This window comes from Bufo gargarizans, chromosome 3 (assembly GCF_014858855.1).
Source record: "Bufo gargarizans isolate SCDJY-AF-19 chromosome 3, ASM1485885v1, whole genome shotgun sequence".
NCBI lineage: Eukaryota > Metazoa > Chordata > Amphibia > Anura > Bufonidae > Bufo > Bufo gargarizans.
This window is the reverse complement of record NC_058082.1, coordinates 549,259,433-549,282,034: the sequence shown is the minus strand read 5'-3', so window position 1 is coordinate 549,282,034 and position 22,602 is coordinate 549,259,433. Positions and strand designations below refer to the sequence as shown.

At 47.0% G+C, this 22,602-nt stretch overlaps 1 protein-coding gene across 1 annotated transcript in view; it reads right to left on the bottom strand.

The window, feature by feature from the left end:
* Positions 1–10,422: 10,422 nt before the first annotated feature.
* MAEL (maelstrom spermatogenic transposon silencer) overlaps positions 10,423–22,602 on the bottom strand; it is a 38,361-nt gene continuing 26,181 nt past the window's right edge. Inside the window, exons 10-13 of the mRNA XM_044287826.1 lie at positions 15,296–15,358; positions 13,297–13,432; positions 11,360–11,417; positions 10,423–11,249 (exon numbers count right to left, since the gene is read on the bottom strand). Coding sequence (XP_044143761.1) covers positions 11,137–11,249; positions 11,360–11,417; positions 13,297–13,432; positions 15,296–15,358 — 370 coding nt within the window. The 3' untranslated portion in view covers positions 10,423–11,136. The remainder of the gene's footprint in view (positions 11,250–11,359; positions 11,418–13,296; positions 13,433–15,295; positions 15,359–22,602) is intronic.

The following is a 22,602-nucleotide window of genomic DNA, read 5'->3' as shown; positions in this document are numbered from 1 at the left end:
CATCAGTTCAGTCTCCATTCCGCTCTGGAGGCTGCTGGCAGCGTTTTGGTGTCCATCTGATTAAACTGAGCCAAACGGATCCACTCTGACACACAATGCAAGTCAATGGAGGATGGATCTGTTTTCACTAACGCAATTGAAAACTGATCCGTCCTCCATTGACTTTCAATGGTGTTCAAGATGGATCCGTTTTGGCTGTGTTACGGATAATAGAAACGGATCCGTTCTGAACGGAAGCAGACTGTTGTATTATCTGAACGGATCCGTCCATGCACAAAACGCGAGTGTGAAAGTAGCCTAAGAAATGTATCTGCAGATAATCTACTCAAGGGAGGGCGCATTCAGTTTTTTATTTTTTTAGTTTTCTCGTTTTAACTTATGCAGGGATGAAAATAAAATGTTTTATACTCTCACAATCTTCTGTTTACTATTTAAAATATTTGTAGTGATTTTTGCAAAATGTTTTCTAAGAGTGTAACTGGTATGGAGAGGAAATTAGAAAATGCAACATTTAGTTGGACAAAGCAAATTCTTCTTCTTTTTTTTTTTTTAATCTTTACAATTTAAAGAGGTTGTCCGACATACCCTTATTTTCACCCCGGCAGCCCCCCTGAGCCTAGCATCGGAGCATCTCCTGCTCCGATGCGCTCCCGTGTCCTGCGCTAAATCGCGCAGGGCACTGGCTTTTTTGTTTTCAATAACACACTGCCGGGCGGTAACTTCCGCCCGGCCGTGTGTTTGGTGACGTCACCGGCTCTGAGGGGCGGGCTTTAGCTCTGCCCTAGCCGTTTTACGGGCTAGGGCAGAGCTAAATCCCGCCCATCAGTGCCGGTGACATCACCAGGTTTCCTGGCAGCCCCATGGAGAGCCCCGGTACGTCACGGGAACTCCTAAAAATGCCTTTGCCCTGCGCTAAATTGAACTGCTCCGATGCTCATGTCAGGGGGGCTGTTGGGATGAAAATGGAGGGATGTCCGGGTTCAGTTCTGAACCCGGACAACCCCTTTAATGGCACATTTTGAGCTATAAATGTATTGCCTTTTAGCTTATTTTTTTTGGTTCATGCGTGTGTAGCGACTTCAAATCCTTTTTTCATTGATATGGCCTGTACCATAGTGAAGCATCGTGGAGGCGACGGGCAGGCCAAGGAAGCCCTCTGTCAAACACCTTAGATGCTGCTCCATCCAAGGGGTTAGAACGATGAAAGTCCAGGTTTATTGCTCTCCAATCAGTTACTAAAAGCCTTGGCACTGAGATGGCAGCGCCCATAGCTGCAATCTCCATCCGGAGAAAGGCAGCGCCTAAATAAGGCCACTTTAATAACCCTAAACTACAGTGTTCTTCTGGGAGATACTTACTGATGACTTATCTTTGGAACAGGTCATCACTATCTGATCAGTGGGGGGTCTGAATCCTGGCCCCCTAAACACTCAGCTGTTGGAAGAAGCCTTGGTGATCGGATGAGCGCTACAACCTCACCCTTGGCCTGCAACCATCGGTCACATGGTCTTTCTGCAGCACAGAGACTTTAACTGCTCGGAGTAGTGCTCCGGCCGCCACAGCGGTACTGCTGGTGCCCGACGCGGCCAATAACAAAGCTCCGTCAATGGTCGGTGCTGCAAGGAGTAGAGCTTGTTCTTACTACCCTAACTGTATACCATTTGCATATAACAGAAATTTGGAGCAGGCTCACAAGCTAAGCGCACGACATACAGTTTAAGGCTACATGCACACGAACGTTGTTTGTTTCAGTTCTGTTTTTTTTGCAGATAGGATGCAGACCTATTTATTTCAATAGGTCGTGTGCTGTCCGTCCCATAGCCCCGCAAAAAAAATATAGAACATGTCCTATTCTTGTCTGTTTTAGGCACTGTTACAACGGATCCACAAAAATAACAATGGCATACGGAGGCCATTTTTTTTTTTTTTTTTTTCGTACAGCCATGTGCATGTAGCCTTATACAGCTGAAACCTGTATTGGGGATAACCAAGTCATTTAACCCCTGAGATCCCTGCACCTGAGTGGTTAGACAGAAGGGGGGGGGGGGGGGGTTCTCTGGGTCCCTTAATTTGAAACTCCGCAGTGAAACTGTGGTGCCGATTAGTTGCTATGGTATCCTGTCTGCCATAATAAACCATCAGGGCTTATAGGGTATTTTTGACAAATTCATATTTTCAGTTGGCCTTTATTAAAAATATTGAGTTGTTCTGTCAAATGATTAACACTTAGTCACATTCTTATCAGTAAGAGGAGGACTGAGCTATAAGTGTTTATAATGTCAGCTCCCCAACTGACCGGAAAAGTGAGAAAATAGAATAGAACTAGAGCATCTCAGTTATGTATGAAAAAATATGGAGTCCTTCTTTTTCTGTAAAGACCAATAAAAAAAAAAAGTACAATGCAATAATAATTGCCTTTGGAGGCTCTTCTCTCTCTGCAACTGCCGCACCCTCTGGACTTTGGTTGACAGGGCCAGGCCGTGAAAACATCATGACGCCTGGCCCTATCCATCAAAGTGCAGAGGGAGTGAAGAATCCTCACCACCCATAGAGGCTGGCATCTATCCTGACTACCCAGCGAAGAGGGATGATAGAGTGACCTGTTAACAGAGGTGACGACAACCACCACTGGAGAGAACAAACTGATATTGGAAAGCGGATCTGGTCACCCAGGGAGGACAAATATATTTGTTCCATCTGGCCAGAAAGGCATTTTGAAATGGGCGAGAATGAAATTGAGTGTACAGGACAGCGTCCATGGTGGAGACCATGAGACTGAGGACTTGCATGTATAGGCAAACTGGATATGGGGATGGGGCAAATCAGGACATTTCTGTGCCATCTAATTAGCTTAACCGTGATGGGTGTCAAAGCACATCCCAGGAAAATGAGACTTTTTGAAATTGAATCAGGTTGGATTCAGGTAGATTAATAACTCGAAACGGTACAGAGTATCCAGAACTATGGTCACGAGAGGGAGCTTTGACCAGAATGTCGTCCAGGTACAGGATTACGCCATTTCCCCTCAAGTGAAGTAGAACCATGATCAAGGCAACGACCTCGGTAAATGTCCTCGGGACCACTGTCAGGCTGAATGGAAGACCACAAATTGGGAGTGGAAAAGCCCCACTGCAAATCGTAAGTACTTTTGGTGTGGGACACAGACGGGTAGAAATTGCCTTAGTTCTATTGAGACAATCACTGACCGCAGAGACTCCAATCTCCCTATTTCTTGGGAACTATTAACAGGTTTGAATAGAAACCCTGGAACCTTTCATGATGGGGGACAGGCACGTTCACTCACTGGGCGAGGAGAGGGTAGATGGCCTTGGCTAGAGGAGGGATAGTTTGAAAAATTGTGAGGAAGGAGAATTCTATACAATATACTCTCCGGTACCCAGGCATCTGAAATGTAGGTAAACCATACCTTCTGGAAGAGAACCAGCAGGCCTGGATGAGGGCAACGATTCATGTGGAGGTGGGCTTTGAGGATACCACTATGTAGGCAGGAGGCAGATTCAACAGTGGCTTTACTGAGCCAGGTGAAAGAGCTGACCCTACAGCTTTAAACAAAGACTTTGAAAAACTTTTTGTCCTTTTGTTTGGAAAATGAAGCTGCTTCTGACATGGGCGGAGTGGTTTGTTTAGCCAGGCAGGCAACCTGTGGATCCACAATAGGGGGTGAGGGTTGTCTTTTTTTTTTTTTTCCCCGACAAGGTCCTCTGGTAAAGAGAAGATCCAGGCATTTGGGCATAACAAAATGTCGATCCAGAAAATACTACTCCTTAGAATCACAATCCAAGTGGTTCAGGCAGAACTATTCAGAGCACTGGGAGGGGCGAAACTAAAACCCCTCTTGGGCAGAAAAGGCTTCAGTTTCTTTGACCTGTAGGTTCTCAACAGCTAAAATGAGACTGTCAATCATAGAGGAGAGTTTGTAGGACTACTATTCATCTAAATGATGCTCCATACAGGGGCGGACTGACCGGTCGGGCACTTCGGACATGGTCCGAGGGCCCGCCGCAGAATAACAATGTGCAGTGCCGGGGAAGCGACTGCTTCGGGGCACAGGCTGACAGGCACACACTCTGAGCTACGAGACCCTGGTGTATTTAAATCTCATTTAGCATGTCTTTCAGAAAAGTTTCTCCTGGGCGAAGTTTCGCGACCTTCACACATCAGAGGCAAGGCATTTACCCACACAGCTATGACAGCTTTACCACCATATATATATATATATATATATGACTTCTACTGTAGGTAACTTTGATACCTACATCTATATCTACAGTAGAAGTCATATATATATGAGAGAGAGGCACTTGATACTGGCACATTAGGGGGCAGGGGGAGAGGATGGCACAGTGGCACTAGGATACTGCCACATGGAGGGGGGAAGGAGAGAGGCACTTGATACTGGCACATTAGGGGGCAGGGGGAGAAGATGGCACTATGATATTGGCACATATGGGGCAGGGGGGGGGGCAGGAAATACACAGCTGTGTATGTAAAATGTGTAACACAGTGATATATAATGTGCCACTCAGAGCTGTGTGTGTAGCAGAGCTGTGTATGTAAAATGTGCAAAAACCCTGATGCTCTCAAAAAGAGCAAGCAATATAAAACATTGTAGTTTGATACCTTTTACCCCTTAAAGACCGGGCCCATTTTCATTTTTACATTAGCCATAATCTTTTTATTTTTCCATTCACATAGTCATATGAGGGCTTTTTTGTGTGGGACAAGATGCATTTTTTTAAATGTCGCCACTTAATTTACCATGTCTTGTATCAGAAAGCAGGAAAAAAATAAATTCTTTGTGGGTTAAAAAAAAAAATAACAATTCCGCCAAGGTTTTTGAGGTTTTGACATCATGGCGTTCACTAAAAATGATGTCTTTATTCTGCGGCTCAATACGATACAAAACTTGTATAGTTTTTATTTGATTTAATTACTTTAAAAAATTACTTTTCTATATTTCAGTCTATGTGAGGGCTTGTTTTTGTGTAATGATCAGTTTTCTTGGGGGAGGGGGCCCCATACAAAAATTTGCTTGTTAAAGATTGTGTAGGGTGTGGCTGGAGGCAGGACATGGGTGGGGCCTGTAAGGGGGCCCTGAGGGTTCTCAGTCCGCCCCTGGCTCCATATCAGATACTTCGCCCTCAGGACACTTCTGAATGGTGTCCCTTAGGAGATATGGAGGATCCTATGGAAACTGAGTGAGTGGTTGTGGAGGAGAGACTGGGACACTTTTAAGAACATACATCAGCGGTGGGATCTTTAGGTAAGGTCATTTGAGTCAGAGGAGGTCCTGGCACGCAACCCAACATCTCCACAATGGCTTTGTTAGTAAGCGAAACAAAGGAGCCTGCCCAGTCAGGGTCAACTGCAAGATGTGCCATAGAGGCAGCTGGGGAGAGACAAGTAGCACAGAGAGGCTCCAACTAACTGCACTGTAACTGTGTGTGACCAGAAGAACATGCAAAGTGAGTCACCAACTGTCCGTAGGGTTCTGTTCTAGGGTCTGACATAGCAGATGAGGGGTTAAAGCCTATTCCTCAAGGAAGGATGGAAGCCAGCTAGGGCAGATCTTTCTCCGCCCTGCAGATACAATATAACAAGAATTTAGAAGAGAGGTAGATGCTGTAGAGAAGCAGAGTGTCTCAGGATGGAGCAAAAGGCCTGAACAGCAGTAGAAGAGGGAAAAGGTGACGTTCAGCCTGAATGGGATGCACAGAGAAGGCGGCAAGACCATGAGCAGTGGAAAACCTTCATGCCACGGAAATGGAAGAGAGATCTGGACCCAAACTGAATCAGGAAGTCCCACCCCTGGAAGTGAGACCTAGCTTGAACCAAAGCCTGGAGTATCTATGAAAGCCCCGGCCGCCGCAGAAGACCAACACCGGAGGAAGGTGGAGGTGGAAAAGCCTCGAACAGAACCATTGCCAGCAGACAGGAAAAGACAAAGCTCCAGGCGCCCATTAGCCTCCAAAATGAGAGGCAGAAGAGAGTCTCCCCTGTAACTTAAGGGATTCTGTCACCTCTCCAAAGCCAAAATCGGATTTTAAAGCAGTCATGCAGCACAGCTTACCTTGAATAGGCTGTGCTCTTCTATCTTGTAATCCGTCCAGTAGTTTATGAGAAAATCGACTTTTATGATTATGCAAGTTAGCCCTGAAGGTGCCCAGAGGGGCTTAGCCCCTTAGTGTGCCCAGTAACGCCCCTCTTACAGTGCCCAAAACGCCTTCCTTCAGAATGCCTAACCGCCCACAGCCTCTCATCCCTCTCCTCCCCCACGGCCGAGCGAAGTCTCGCGCAGACACAGTACCCACTAAGGGCTGCGCCAGTGCGATCTGCAGGAGACTGAAGGCAGGAGCTTCATCCTCGTCACTGAGCATGCGCCGAGCCCGGCCGTGAGGGAGGGGGAAGAGAGGGATGAGAGGCTGTGGGCGGTTAGGCAGTCGGAAGGAAGGCGTTTTGGGCACTGTAAGAGGGGCGTTACTGGGCTCACTAAGGGGAACATAACGCCCCTCGGGGCACCTTCAGGGCTAATTTGCATAATCATAAAAGTTGTTTTTCTCCTAAACTACTGGACGGATTACAAGATAGAAGAGCACAGCCGACTCAAGGTAAGCTGTGCTGCATGACTGCTTTAAAATCCGATTTTGGGTTAGCAGAGGTGACAGAATCCCTTTAAGACTGACCAAGATGTACTGCAGACCACAGGGGAGGACATCGAAGCCCCCACATAACGAGATGGTAACTCTGTCTACTAGGTGGAGGCTGGCGCAATAGTCCCACTAGGGTGGGATGGAGGGGGTTGGGAAGGCTTTGTAGAAGGATCAATGTGTATATTTACCCATCTACCATGAAGATAGTCCCCCAATTCTAGTGGGGTTACCGCCTTCAATGTACTACCTCTTGGGGACAGTAATTAAACCGACACAACTGAGGGAACCAAACTATGAAGGAGCTGGCGAGAAATAGCAGATCTAAAGAAATAAAATAAAAGTTATTGCTGAACCTGCCAAGGCAGGCAAGTCTGCCCCCTGCACGGATTTAGCTTAGTCCCTGTGGGAAGGGTATAGCAGGGGGGAGGCGTGAACACTTTTTAGGATTAGTGTCTGCCTCCTAGTGGCAGGCTACACCCATGGTTACTACCGTGTCCCCAATGATGAGAAATAAAAATATTTATCATGAGTGCAGGGAAAGAAAATGGCCAATTTGCCATTTTTGGTCACCCACCCCCTCAAAAAAAAAAGATCTAGAGCCTGCCCTGCAAAACTCAAGCCCTCACACAGCTCTGCAGATATAAGAGTTACTGCTGTCCGAGTACCGAGATGCAAGACAACGTTTTCTTCAATGGCTTTGCTGCATTCGTAGCGTCCTCCTCACTTTACGTATGTCTAAGTGCGATTTATCTGAATTACTGCAAATTTCGTACTACTCCTTGCTTAAAAGGACTCCACAAAAATGCCAAGAGGATTATTTTTATTCTGCTGGAAAAAATAAATGTAGTGTGACCTCTGACCGCGTTATTTCTCTGGTACGGATTGACATTTAATGAAGGGAACTGAAGTTAAATTCATGATCCTCTCCCTTTAATTCCGCTGCCCTTGGAGATTTGATTTTTACTGATCCCATTTGCTACCCCTATAAAACCTTCTCACGCGCAGACACGCACCAGACGGAGGATTTACAACTTTATTTCTCAAACACAGAACATAACATTCTCCTTCTGCATGGAGCCTAAACCTTAAGAAAGAATAACCTTGGAGGCCGATAACTTACAAGCCTTCCACAGTTTAAAGGGCTTCTGTCAGCCCACTAAACAAATTTTTTTTTTTGGGTTAATAATAATCCCTACACTGCGAGCTCCCTATACATAAGCTAAATATTCATTTTGGTTCAGTAGAATTTGTTAAAAAGCTATTTTTATAATATGTAAATTACCTTGCTACCAGCAAGTAGTGCGGCTACTTGCTGGTAGCAGCCGCATCCTCCGATCCTAATGACGCCCCCTCCGCTGTGTGATTGACAGGGCCAGGGAACAGAATCGTTCTCTGCTGGCCCTGTTTGAATTCCAAATCTCGCGCCTGCGCCGTACCCGTCTTTAATCGGCGCAGGCGCACTGAGAGGCGGCCGCTCCATCCTCAATGCGCCTGCGCCGGGTGTAGATGTGACGTCATCGGCGCAGGCGCATTGAGGATGGAGCGGCCGCCTCTCAGTGCGCCTGCGCCGATTAAAGACGGGTACGGCGCAGGCGCGAGATTTGGAATTCAAACAGGGCCAGCAGAGAACGATTCCGTTCCCTGGCCCTGTCAATCACACTGGGGAGGTGGCGTCATTAGGATCGGAGGATGCGGCTGCTACCAGCAAGTAGTCGCCCTACTTGCTGGTAGCAAGGTAATTTACATATTATAAAAATAGCTTTTTAACAAATTCTACTGAACTAAAATGAATATTTAGCTTATGTATAGGGAGCTCGCAGTGTAGGGATTATTATTAACAAAAAAAAAAAAACGGTTTAGTGGGCTGACAGAAGCCCTTTAAATCTACATAAAAAGTCGAGCCGCTCTGTAAACCCGTCGGCCGCGCTTCATAGACCTGTGCCTTGTCAACCTAATCAACGAGGGAAATAACGGACGCTCTCTTCTCCAGTCACATCTAAAGCTCAATTCAGGATTCTGCTGGTTTCCAGTTACCGGCACCATGCTGTTGGGTCACGTGGTGGACACTGATTGCCGTCTGTTTCCAAGAGCGACCAGGAGAATTTTGAACACTGCTCTGGAGAAAAACTAAATAATTGGCACAAAAACCGTAAATCAAAACGGATGTAAAGATGCTCAAGTTTCTATGTAGATTGAAACTGAAATTTTGCTGAAAGTGGTAATAACCTTTAAATGATTGTAAATTAAGTGACTTCACCGTCCAGAGAAAACACCAAAATTTGCAAACAAAAAAAAAGCTAAACATATACATATATATACACACACACAGTAAGGGTTCATTCACATGTCCGTAGTGAATGGCGGATCCGCGATACACCCGGCTGGCACCCCCTATAGAAATGCCTATTCTTATCTGCAATTGCTCTCCGCATCTCTTCCGGCCCTATAGAGAATGAATGGGTCCGCACCCGTTCCTGATATTGCAGAACAGATGCGGAACCATTTGCGGACGTGTGAATGGACCCTAAGACCTTGCACTTAAAGGACATCTGTCAGCAGTTTTGTGCCTATGACACTGGCTGACCTGTTACATGTGCACTTGGCAGTTGAAGACATCTGTGTTGGTCCCATGTTCATATGTGCCCGCACTGCTGAGAAAAAGGATGTTTTAATATATGCAAATGAGTCTCTAGGAGCAACGGGGGTGTTGTCGTTACACCTAGAAGCTCTGCTCTCTGTGCAACTACCGCATCCTCTGCACTTTGATAGGACCAAGCAGTGGGAACATTGTCACATCTGGTCCCGTTAGGCTCCATTCAGACGTCCGTGTGTGTTTTGCGGATCCGCCAATGTGCGTTCCGCATTTTGCGGACCACACATCGCCGGCACTTAATAGAAAATGCCTATTCTTGCGGACAAGAATAGGACAAATGTTCTATTTCTTTCGGGATCGGAAATGCGGACCCGGAAGTGCGAGTCCGCATTTCTGGATCTGGGCCGCACGTCGTGCGGCCCCATAGAAATGAATGGGTCCCCAATTCTGTTCCGCAAAATGCGGAACGGAATTGCGGACGTGTGAATGGAGCCTTAAAGTGAGAGGGCGCGGTAGTTACATTTAGAACTGGTGGAGGATCCGCCGAAGTTATCTAGAGGCCGGCGCCTCTTCATAACTCCAGCGGATGCACTGCCAGCGCAGGGGCTTATTAAGACTGGAATCTAAAACGCCGGACTTAAGAGCTCATTGAGACGTCCGTATTTCTGGGTCCGCATAACGGGTGCGGACACGTTCTTTCAATGGGGCCGCAAAAGATGTGGACAGCACATCGTGTGCTGCCCGCATCAGCAGTTCTGTTCCGCAGCCTTGCAAAAATTATACAGCATGTCCTATTCTTGTCCGCAATCGTGGACAAGACTAGGCATTTCTATATAGGGCTTGCCCTGTGCGTAACGCACACAGATGGTATCCATGTTTTGCGGATCTGCAATTTGCGGACCTCAAAAATGGATACGGTCATGTGAATGAGCCCTAAATGTGCCCCATAGTTTCTTTACCAGCCAGGACTCCTACACATCGAAACCCAACCCAAAAAGCTCCGCATCTATCTGTAGCCCATTCCTCACTGCACTGACCTTGTGCACGTGGATGCTCTTTTCTGGCTCTGTCGTTATCTGTGCACCACTGGGGGCGACTACAGAAAAGGGATGAGTATTTATCAAGTAGAGAAAGCTAAATCCATATTGCTTTCTTTGCTGGCTATACTCATTTTTCTGTCCGGGCTGCAGCGGTGGTCGTAACCATGGAAACGAGCACTGATGGGAAAGTTTACGAAGCCAGCAAAGGAGGCAATATGGACAAACACAATACATTAGTAAGTGCCTTGTAGTAACTCTCTCTACAGGATAAATGCCATTGGCTGAAGTGAGTCGACCCCTTTAACGTACATTCTAATAATTAGGTAAAGCAACCGCCCCTGAGCAGCATCTGAACAAGCAGCTAAATTGTTACCTTTGCAATTACGTTTTTGTAACTCCAAAGCATATAAAATGAAAAACAGAGCACCTTTAAACAAAATCGTGATTAAAGATCCAACCAGTGTGTCCACAGCCCCTCAGCGTCAGTACAGCTACAGACTACAAACAATCCCCGGGCGTAGTCTGCTCCTGCAGTCACGAGTTACCCGTCTTCTACTGTCTGCAGAAGTGAAGTAACATAATGGAGTAACAACTGCAGGATCACAGTCTGCATGGGAGCTGTATACACAAAACGGTAGGATACACAGAATGTAATTACTGCTCTGTAAGTGCTCTAAAGTGGATCTGAAAGCAGAGAACATGAGGTCTTCATCAATACCCGATATACAACGTAGAGATCACCACATGGAGCTTCCATGATAACCGGCAACAAGGGACAAAAAAACTAAATCTAAGACCTCAAATAACTCAAAGGAGGCAGTAATGGAGGGATTCATCCTGAGGTGGCGTAAGGAGCCGGCATTTCCTCCAACAAGCGCAGGATTCCTCGCCCCCGGACCTTGGCGGTAGGAGTGGAGCCGACCCCCCTCATTCCCAGAGAATCTCCTGTAAAATGAACAGAACCAGATAACGGGGTCACTGACTGAAAGAGACAGCCCGCTTGGGTATCTAACAGAAACGCTGCATGATAATAACATGCAATCTAAAATAATCACCTCCGACCGCGCCCGCAGAGTTTCCATTCTCAGACTGATGGGGGCGATCCGTTTTTGTCTGCAGAAAATCAAATATTAAGGAAACATTTATAATGTAAACTGCACGAGCAGTCTATATACTAGTGAAAAGATAGGCGGCATTCCCAGCTATGTCCCCGCTGGTGTCTAGGGAATGGATAGGCTGCATTGTCAGTGATGTCACTGCTGTCTAGTGAACGGATAGGCTGCATTCTCAGTGATGTCACTGCTCTCTAGTGAATGGATAGGCTGCATTCTCAGTGATGTCACTGCTCTCTAGTGGATGGATAGGGTGTATTCTCAGTGATGTCACTGTTCTCTAGTGAATGGATAGGCTGCATTGTCAGTGATGTCACTGCTCTCTAGTGAATGTATAGGCTGCATTCTCAGTGATGTCACCGCTCTCTAGTGAATGGATAGGCTGCATTCTCAGTGATGTCACCGCTCTCTAGTGAATGGATAGGCTGCATTCTCAGTGATGTCACTGCTCTCTAGTGAATGGATAGGCTGCATTCTCAGTGATGTCACTGCTCTCTAGTGAATGGATAGGCTGCATTCTCAGTTATGTCACTGCTCTCTAGTGAATGGATAGGCTGCATTCTCAGTGATGTTCCTGCTCTGTAGTGAATGGATAGGCTGCATTCTCAGTGATGTCACCGCTCTCTACTGAATGGATAGGCTGCATTCTCAGTGATGTCACTGCTCTCTAGTGAATGGACAGGCTGCATTCTCAGTGATGTCACTGCTCTCTAGTGAATGAATAGGCTGCATTCTCAGTGATGTCACTGCTCTCTAGTGAATGGATAGGCTGCATTCTCAGTTATGTCACTGCTCTCTAGTGAATGGATAGGCTGCATTCTCAGTGATGTTCCTGCTCTGTAGTGAATGGATAGGCTGCATTCTCAGTGATGTCACCGCTCTCTACTGAATGGATAGGCTGCATTCTCAGTGATGTCACTGCTCTCTAGTGAATGGACAGGCTGCATTCTCAGTGATGTCACTGCTCTCTAGTGAATGAATAGGCTGCATTCTCAGTGATGTCACTGCTCTCTAGTGAATGGATAGGCTGCATTCTCAGTGATGTCACTGCTCTCTAGTGAATGGATAGGCTGCATTCTCAGTGATGTCACTGCTCTCTAGTGAATGGATAGGATGCATTTCTCAGTGATGTTACCTCTGATCTCTAGTGAATGGATAGGCTGCATTCTCAGTGATGTCACTGCTCTCTAGTGAATGGATAGGCTGCATTCTCAGTGATGTCACTGCTCTCTAGTGAATGGACAGGCTGCATTCTCAGTGATGTCACTGCTCTCTAGTGAATGAATAGGCTGCATTCTCAGTGATGTCACTGCTCTCTAGTGAATGGATAGGCTGCATTCTCAGTGATGTCACTGCTCTCTAGTGAATGGATAGGGTGTATTCTCAGTGATGTCACTGTTCTCTAGTAAATGGATAGGCTGCATTCTCAGTGATGTCACCGCTGCTCTCTAGTGAATGGATAGGCTGCATTCTCAGTGATGTCACCGCTCTCTAGTGAATGGATAGGCTGCATTCTCAGTGATGTCACCGCTCTCTAGTGAATGGATAGGATGCATTTCTCAGTGATGTTACCTCTGATCTCTAGTGAATGGATAGGCTGCATTCTCAGTGATGTCACTGCTCTCTAGTGAATGGATAGGCTGCATTCTCAGTGATGTCACCGCTGATCTCTAGTGAATGGATAGGATGCATTCTCAGTGATGTCACCGCTGATCTCTAGTGAATGGATAGGCTGCATTCTCAGTGATGTCACACATTCTACTAAGTAGCTGCATTATCAGTGATGAACGTGTAGAAGTATAATAGAACCTTATGACGGTAAGCCCACACACAATGCAATACATTACAGATGAGCAGATAAGCCCTAATAAAATACTGACCTGATACCTCCTGGCATTGAGAACAATGGTTTCACTACTTTCACACTTCTGGTTGTTGTTCGCCTGTAGGTTGGGCAAGTGATCGGATGTCAGCACCACCCCATACACCGTGGCCAGAGCGCTGCTAATGGAGTAGCTGCAAAACAGAAGGCAAAAGACATAACATGGAATGAACAGATCCACATCATTTGCAGCGATAAAATATGTACATTTCCATGAGGTCCTTCTCTCCCAAATAAATTGCTATGACGACTTCCAAGATTGGGGTCAAATTAATTGACTACCGAATTATTAAATTCTCTCACCCCAGACTGGATGCAGTCTGTGCCAGAACCGGTGATATCTGGCAGGCTGTTCTCTGCCGGAGATGTGAACGGGGCCTTACCTGAACAGCACCGTTATATCATGGCGTAAACACATCCAGTATCATAACACACTGGAGATGGGGCCTGCGGGATAACTGCATGGGCAGTGTATGGAGCAGACACCAGAGCTGCGTCCACAGCATACACAGCTAGTGCCAGCTGCCACCCGACCACAGTGACCAGGATAGAGAGAAATAAAAACCTGGACATTTAACCCCTCAGATGCTGCAGTCCACAGCAGTTAGACAGAGACAGGGGGCTGACAATGACCCATTCCACACCAGTCATGACAGCAGTGAAGGCCCCTAGTCTCCTATGTGGTTAAACCACATTGCAGTGGACTGTGCTAACAATATAAGGTTCAAGTTCCCTAGGGGGCTAGAAAAGTAAAGAAAAAATATTATATATATATATATATATATATATATATATATATATATATATATATATATATATATATATATATATATATATATATATATATATATATATAAATAATTTTTGCCTCTTATAAAAAATTAGCAATAAAAACATCTATAATTGATATTTCCACATCTGGAATACTGCAATATCATGTTATTTATACTGCATGCTGAACAATGTAAAGAATAAATAAATAAAAATAATGATAAAAAATGTCGCATGCACCCCAAAACTGTCCCTATACAAATTAGTTTACCCCCTACAAAAAATAAAAAATTCAATGCCCTGAGGCAACTCCATAAAAAATTTTGTTATGGGCGCCAGAATATGACCACACAAGGCAATTTATTTTTTCATTTTTAAAAGTAGCAAAATATAACAAAAACCATCGGGTATCTCCACAACCATAGTGACCCACAGAATAAATGTCATGTTTACTGCACAGTGATCATCACAAACCCCCCAAAATAATGGTGGTACTGCGTTTTTTGCAGTTCCTAAGTAGATTAAAGGGGTTTTCTGGGATTTTCCTCTGAATAGGTCATCAGTATCTAATTTGTGGGGGTCTGACACCCAGGACCCCCTCCGATCAGCTGTTTGAGAAGGCACCGGCACTCCTGTGAGCACCGCTGCCTTCTCTCAGCGCCGTACACTGTATAGGGGCTGTGCTTGGTATCACACTCGGCCCCACTGAAGTGAATGTGGCCGAGCTGCAGTACCAAGCACAGCCACTATACAATGTACGGCGCTGAGCTTAGTGAGCTGAGAGAAGGCAGCAGTTCTCACAGGAGTGCAGGTGTCTTCTCAAACTGCTGATCTGTGGGGGTCCCAGGAGTCGGTCTGCCACCAATCAGATATCTAGAGGATAGGTCATTAGTATCAAAATCCTGGAAAACCCCTTTAAAAAAAAAAGCCAAAAGCAAAAAAGAGAAACAAAGACGTTATGGAAAAAAATGAAAAAGTTGCTGCCAACATGGGCTTGGTCTTCAAGAAGTTGGTCCACAGGATATGCCATAAATGTCGACTATCAAGAACGGGCTCATCGTGCGCTTTTGGAAGTCCCATAGCAGCGATTTGAGAGAGCTGTGCAAGCGCGCCTGCTCGGCATTCATGGCAGCGTGTGAGGGGGTCCCATTTTTGAGACTGACGGGGTCCCAGAGGTGTAACCTGTAAAAATGAATGAAATGAACATACAGAGGGTGATAACTTACGTGGCTTTCTTGCAGCTTGCAAGTGCACAGCACCACATGTCGTTCTCCTCATGCCATTTACATCTGCCGAGAGAGTTACACATTTTTATTGCTTGCCACCATCATGCAGTGTAGTTTGCTACCGATCTACCAATGGAAAATACACAGTCAATTCCCACACATGTGAACAAGCCCTCGGCTCACTTATCACGGCCTCTCAGGAAACCGTAGTGCGGGAGGCAGGGGCCTGGAGGACCGAGCTGTGGTCGCTGACTAGACCATAGGCAGGGTCTGTACCCACAGCCACCACTATATTACAGGAATTAATGGATCAGAAGAAACCACAGACTCGGCTTCTCCAAGATAATAAAGAAGAAACAAGGCGACATGTAAGGCTTCTTGGAGTTCCAGCAAATTAAAGTCACTTTCCTGTAGGATTGACGACAAGGATCACCTTTGCACGGATTGATTTTACTGTTCATTTGCTTCTAAAATGCAAAAATAATTATTCTTCATTAAAACTTCCCTACCAATCTGCTTCTGCCTCTGTTGGCTCTCTGCTCTCCCTTCCCTCAGTGCGAGATACAGCAGCAGGGAGGGCGAGGTGCTTGTACGGGGCAAATGTAGGTGAAGAGGATCCAAGAATGACCAGCTCACACAGGCTGTAGACAGGAAAGAAGGCGCACACACACAACGGTCTGCAGGGGGAAGGAAGTAGCATCCAGGACACACAGATCCAGCATTGTAAACTGAAGGAGGTCAGAAATGCATGGACGGGTGAAGATTGCAGAACGAAACTTAAAAGGGTTCTCCAGGCGACAGATCTCAATGAGACCCCAATCAAATAGGGCCCAATACACACAAATAACCGCAGGTGCAATCCCAAGATAGAAAACTGAAACCAAAAATTGGCACGCCGCTTCTGGAATATAACAAAGTTAGGCCTCATGCACACGACCGCTGTTTCATTCCATGTCTGTTGTTCAGTTTTTCGTGACTTTCTACGGACCCATTGACTTTCAATGGGTCCGTTGAAAACTCGGCTAATGCACCGTCATCCGCGTCCGTGGTTTCAGTCCGTCAAAACAATAGAACCTGTCCTATTTTTTTCACGGAAAACGGTTTGCGGACCCATTCAAGTCAATGGGTCAGTGAAAAAACGTGGAGGCACACAAGATTGTCATCCGCGTCCGTTTTTTTCCTATCATTTGCATGGCAAACTTGACTTAGACTTTTTTTTTTACTTTCCTTAATGTCTGGTGATCCTCCAAAAATAAATAAAGACACATGGAAACAAAAAAGGAAACGGATCACAGAACGGAACCCCATTTTGCGGAACGGAACACAACAACGGTCGTATATCAAGTATTGTGGGATATAAAAGGCAAGTATAAAGAGATAAAACCACACTGTGGTACATCCACACTCGCCAAATACTGCACAGTATACGGACCCAGAGGAATGCACCTCCACAGGACACCCCAACACGTGTTAGCTTCCTCAGGGTCTCCCCACGTGTTGGGGTGTCCTGTGGAGGTGCATTCCTCTGGGTCCGTATACTGTGCAGTATTTGGCGAGTGTGGATGTACCACAGTGTGGTTTTATCTCTTTATACTTGCCTTCTATATCCCACAATACTTGTGATAGGACCACGGTTTTGCACCTCCATGTGGTTTTGGATATTGACACCATGGCCCTGATTTATCATACCCGTCACTCCAGAATTCTGGCATCAAAAAGTCACAAAATAGGGCTCTTGCAACTTTTTGTTTACACTTACTTGCGCAAAATTTTGTGACTTTTTGCATGTGTTCACCACTCACTCCAGTTTTGTAATATGGGTGGGGAAGTGGGTGTGGCCAGCTATGTTAATGAGTTTGACTCCAGATTTATCATTGAGACTTTTTTTTTTAAAGTCATAAATAAGTCGCAATCTCCCTCCAGGAGGAGAAGGAAAACTGGAGGAGCTTCTCCAGACAGAAGTGTTAGGTTTCAGGACAAACCTAACTAATCAAACAACCTGTGACATATGATAAATGTGGAATAAAGTACTCCAACGCAGACTCGAGCAAAACTAATGATAACTTCCTCTCTTGTGTGTCTTTTTTCTTCAACTTTGTTTTTTAAACATTTTTCATTTTCCAAGTATCAAAATATGAAGCTAAATCTTCCACAGACAACATGACTATGGTAACGTAGCCAAAATATAAGATTAGATAATGACAGCTGTCGATCCATAGTCTATGTAGATAAGGGTAGAAACAAAAAGAAAGGGGGACACCAAAGGGAAGGAGGGGGGGGGGGATATATGTTTTTTCAATAAAGATGCATTTTCTTAATGAATTCTGGAAGCAGCGTGCCAGTGGCTCATCAGTGTTTACAGATATTGGTGACCTATAACCAGAACCGATGCCGCACAGCTCAGTGGACTGGTCGTGATGGGGTAACTGCAGCTCCGATTCACGTGACTGGGATCTCAGCCAGCGCCAGAAACCACACATTGTACAGAACCTCCAGCTTCCACTCTGTAAAGTTAGGACCCGGTGCTGTAGCAGTTTGGAGGGTGCCGGGAGTCAGACCCCCACCGATCTGTTATTTGTGACCTATCCTGAGTACAGCTCATCAATATCTGTAGCCCAAAAAAACCTTTATTATAAAACTTTCTGTTGCTCTAGGGAAGGGATGGCCAAACCTGAGGCCCTGCACCTGTCGCAAAACTACAACTCCCAGCATGCCCACACTGCCTACAACTATCGGCCTACAGCAAGGCATGGTGGGAGTTGTAGTTTTACAACAGCTGGAGAGCACAGGTTGGTCTTGCCTGCTCTAGGTAGCCAGTAATATATGTAAAAAAATCATCTTCTCCGTGTCCGGTGTCTGTAAAAGCTGGGCACCAATCCAACACACTTTACATACTAATTCCTCGGCTTTCAGATCTTTTGAATCAAAATGGTTTGTTGCGTCGCTGCTAGGGCTGCAGCTATAGACTATTTGTGTAATCAAGTATTATATTGATTAATCCAACGATCAATCGAGTACTCTAATAACGAAAAACTAATTAAAAGAATGTTTTTCTTAAAATAAAAAAAAAAAAACAACTCATGAGCCCCCCCCCCATCAGGCTCCCCGCCGTGCGCCGCCAGCCGTGCGCCGCCAGCTGTCCGCCAGCGCCATCAGCTGTGCGCCGTCAGCTGTCCGCCAGCGCCATCAGCTGTGCGCCAGCGCCATCAGCTGTGCGCCGTCAGCTGTCCGCCAGCGCCATCAGCTGTGCGCCGTCAGCTGTCCGCCAGCGCCATCAGCTGTGCGCCGTCAGCTGTCCGCCAGCGCCATCAGCTGTGCGCCAGCGCCATCAGCTGTGCGCCGCCAGCTGTCCGCCAGCGCCATCAGCTGTCCGCCAGCGCCATCAGCTGTGCGCCGTCAGCTGTCCGCCAGCGCCATCAGCTGTGCGCCGTCAGCTGTCCGCCAGCGCCATCAGCTGTGCGCCGTCAGCTGTCCGCCAGCGCCATCAGCTGTGCGCCAGCGCCATCAGCTGTGCGCCGTCAGCTGTGCGCCGTCAGCTGTCCGCCAGCGCCATCAGCTGTGCGCCATCAGCTGTCCGCCAGCACCATCAGCTGTGTGCCATCAGCTTCCCCCCAGTGCGATCCAGTAGGGGCGCCGCTCCACAGCTCGTCCATACAGCGTCAGGTCATAGGAGGAAAGTGACACAAACGAAACCTTGATGCAAAAAATGTGCATTGAGGATTTTTTTGTGTCAAATTACTCCATTCAAATGAGTAATCGTTTCAGCCCTAGTCGCTGCATTCACAGAAACATAACTTTTATTTTGAAGCTCGTTCTTCTGTTGGATGAGTCATGTCTTCAGCTGAATCATCTTTGAGTACATAAAAATTGATTAAAAACGATAAAATGTATAAAAATGATCTATAAGATAACCCTTGATGTAAACTGAAGTCCAGGCAACAAGTAATATCACTGTCAGTAATAAACAGACCTGACAACCTCTCTCAGTCCTGCAACTCCTTGGGGTTGCGGACGGACTCCTCTCCCTCGGTCTGTACATCTAGATGCAGCAGTTGCTGCTGGTCCCTGATCCCGGCTGTATATCTCTGCACAGATGAACACCACAACGTAGATGTACAATTCCGTCCACCTTTGGGAAGGGTTAATTCCAGACCCTGTGTCCTGGTTTTCTCAATCTCACAGCGTTTAAGGCTGCAGTCACCACACGTAGCAGCCGTGACGTGGCCCAAAGCACCGCGCAGATTACCAGGGACAGAAGGGCTGACTCCGTGCAGTTTGTTCACCCCTTTGGGACCCAGCCAATTTTAGTTCTTTTGCCCACAAAAGAGCCATATGGATGGAAATTTTCCGTACAGATGAGGGTTTTCACTTTTTTTTTTATATCATTTTCTTTACCATGTATTGGTAATGGGGGAAAAAAAAAAAACGTACGAGGGGATGAGAAGTTCCCGTTGGAATGAAAGCTTGATATCTGTTATGTAACGGTGCAGATATCAGATGTTTACAACTGTTATAACTATTATTCATTTCCGGTTGAACCTGAGATGGCGGCAGAGGCACAAGGAAGTTTCACGTCTGGAGTTACCGGCCGTCATGAAGTTTTTGTTTCTCCAGGGAAAGTCTGCAAAGGACATTCACACTGCGATGTCCCAAACACTAGAGAAGTGTCCTCAGTGTGAATGTCCTTTCCCTGGAGAAACAAAACCGCTATGACGGCCCTGATATCTGCACCGTTACATAAGACATCAAGCTTTCATATGGTACCAAATTAATTTTTCAATTCCAACTCAGGGGTGTGGAATTCCTATCGCCCGACGCCCGGGACATGCAGTTCCGGGCGCCGGGCAAGTAGTTTGAACAGTTGTTTAGCCCTGTGCGGGCAAGTAGCAGGGACATGTCGGTTGGGCAGTAATAGGAGCTATCATATGCTAGCTGCAAGCTGACCGCTCCTACATCTATGTCAGCCTGCCCCTGCATCGTGCATATGAGTACCGTACATATCACTTCCTGCAGGCGGCCCCCCGCTCCTCCCGACTCCTGTATCGAAGTCTCCGCCCACCTGCCAGCACAGGAGCGCACAGTAAGTCAGCACACCGTCTCCAGAGACTGAGTAATTGAGAAGAGGAGTGAGAGACCCCACGGCCCCCTGCAGATGAGCGTTCCTCCCGGAGCCTGTCCACATCGCAGCTCCCGGCCTGACCTGCAAGCGCTGACTGGGGTCACATAGCATCATAAATCAGTATAATGCTATGTAACCCTTACAGTTCTGGAATGTGTTGGATAACACTGACAGCATTATGTCAGTGTTATCCAACACATTCCAGAACTGTAAGGGTTACATAGCATCATAAATCAGTATAATGCTATGTGACCCCAGTCAGCGCTTGCAGGTCAGGCCGGGAGCTGCGATGTGGACAGGCTCCGGGAGGAACGCTCATCTGCAGGGGTGTCAGAAATAAAGGTTGTGCTGTCTGTCTTCTGAGGCTCTGGCCCTGCCTGCAATCGGCACTGCACGTGGCACTTGATAAACTATAATGTCTCCCTGTTGCCCCCATACAGTATAACGTCTCCTTGTGGCCCCCATACAGTATAACGTCACCTTGGGGCTGCCCTAGTGCCCCATACAGTATAACGTCATCAAGCGGCTGCCCCCGCACAGTATAACGTCACCCTGTGGCCCTGCCCCCATACAGTATAACGTCACCCTGTGGCCCCCGCCCCCATACAGCATAACGTCTCCTTGTGGCCCCCATACCGTATAACGTCACCTTGGGGCTGCCCTAGTGCCCCATACAGTATAACGTCACCAAGCAGCTGCCCCCGCACAGTATAACTACACCCTGTGGCCCCTGCCCCCATACAGTATAACGTCACCTTGGGGCTGACCTATTGCCCCATACAGTATAACGTCACCAAGCGGCTGCTCCCACACAGTATAACGTTACCCTGTGGCCCCTGCCCCCATACACTATAACGTCACCCTGTGGCCCCTGCCCCCATACAGCATAACGTTTCCTTGTGGCCCTGCCCCCATACAGCATAACATCTCCTTGTGGCCCCCGCCCCATACAGCATAACGTCTCCTTGTGGCCCTGCCCCCATACAGCATAACATCTCCTTGTGGCCCCCGCCCCATACAGCATAATGTCTCCTTGTGGCCCAAGCCCCATACAGCATAATGTCTCCTTGTGGCCCAAGCCCCATACAGTATAACATCTCCTTGTGGCCCCCGCCCCCATACAGTATAACGTTAGTATAAGTTCAGGACAAGTAGATGGTCATGAGGGACAAGTAGATTGAGCCCCCACTTTAGTCCTTCGACAAGTAGTTTTTTTAATTTTATTTCCACACCCCTGCAACTGGAAGGAGGCAAAGCCAGGAACCTTTCAGCATCCCCTCGTATGTAGGGTGAAATGAAAAGAAAAACAAATCCACCATTGTTTTTATGGCGTAAAAAAAAAAAATCACTGATTATGAGAATATAAAGTTAGATGTACTGTATTTTTCACTTTATAAGACGCACTTTCCCCCGCCCCAAAAGTGTAGGGGGGGGGGGGGGGGGGGGGAAATGGCAGTGCGTCTTATAAAGAGAAGGTTGCTATTTTTACATGGCTGATACTGATACATCGCAGCGCAGCCGGCGATGTATCAGAGCTCTATCGGGCGCGGTTGGAGGAGGGGCTGGCAGCTGTTTTGCTTGCGGCGGGGCCCGATGCAGTCACTGTACTCCGTTACACCGGGCCCCGCTCACAGCAGTCTTCTTATGTAAAGATTAGTCATGTAACCCTCAAGAAGTGGCCCTGCTTTGTTAAAGTACTGTAATCGTCCGTAGTAGTACTCACTATCAAGCTAAAAGGCCGCCAGCGTCACTCAGTCACACTCCTGCCCCGCCAGCTTCATTAATGACTGAGTGACGCTGGCAGCCTGCTAGCTTGATGGTGAGTACTACTACGGACGATTACAGTACTTTAACAAAGCAGGGCCACTTCATGAGGGTTAAATGACTAATCTTTACATAAGAAGACTGCTGTGAGCGGGGCCCGGTGTAACGGAGTACAGTGACTGCATCGGGCCCCGCCGCGAGCGAAACAGCTGCCAGCCCCTCCTCCAACCGCGCCCGATAGAGCTCTGATACATCGCCGGCTGCGCTGCGGGGCCCGGTGTAATGGGGGTCACAGGGACATGAGAAGACAGAGGGGACCAGCATAAGATGCTATATACCAGGTCCCCCATAACAGTGCGTCCGCCACAGGTCCCCCCATAACAGTGCGTCCGCCACAGGTCCCCCCATAACAGTGCGTCCGCCA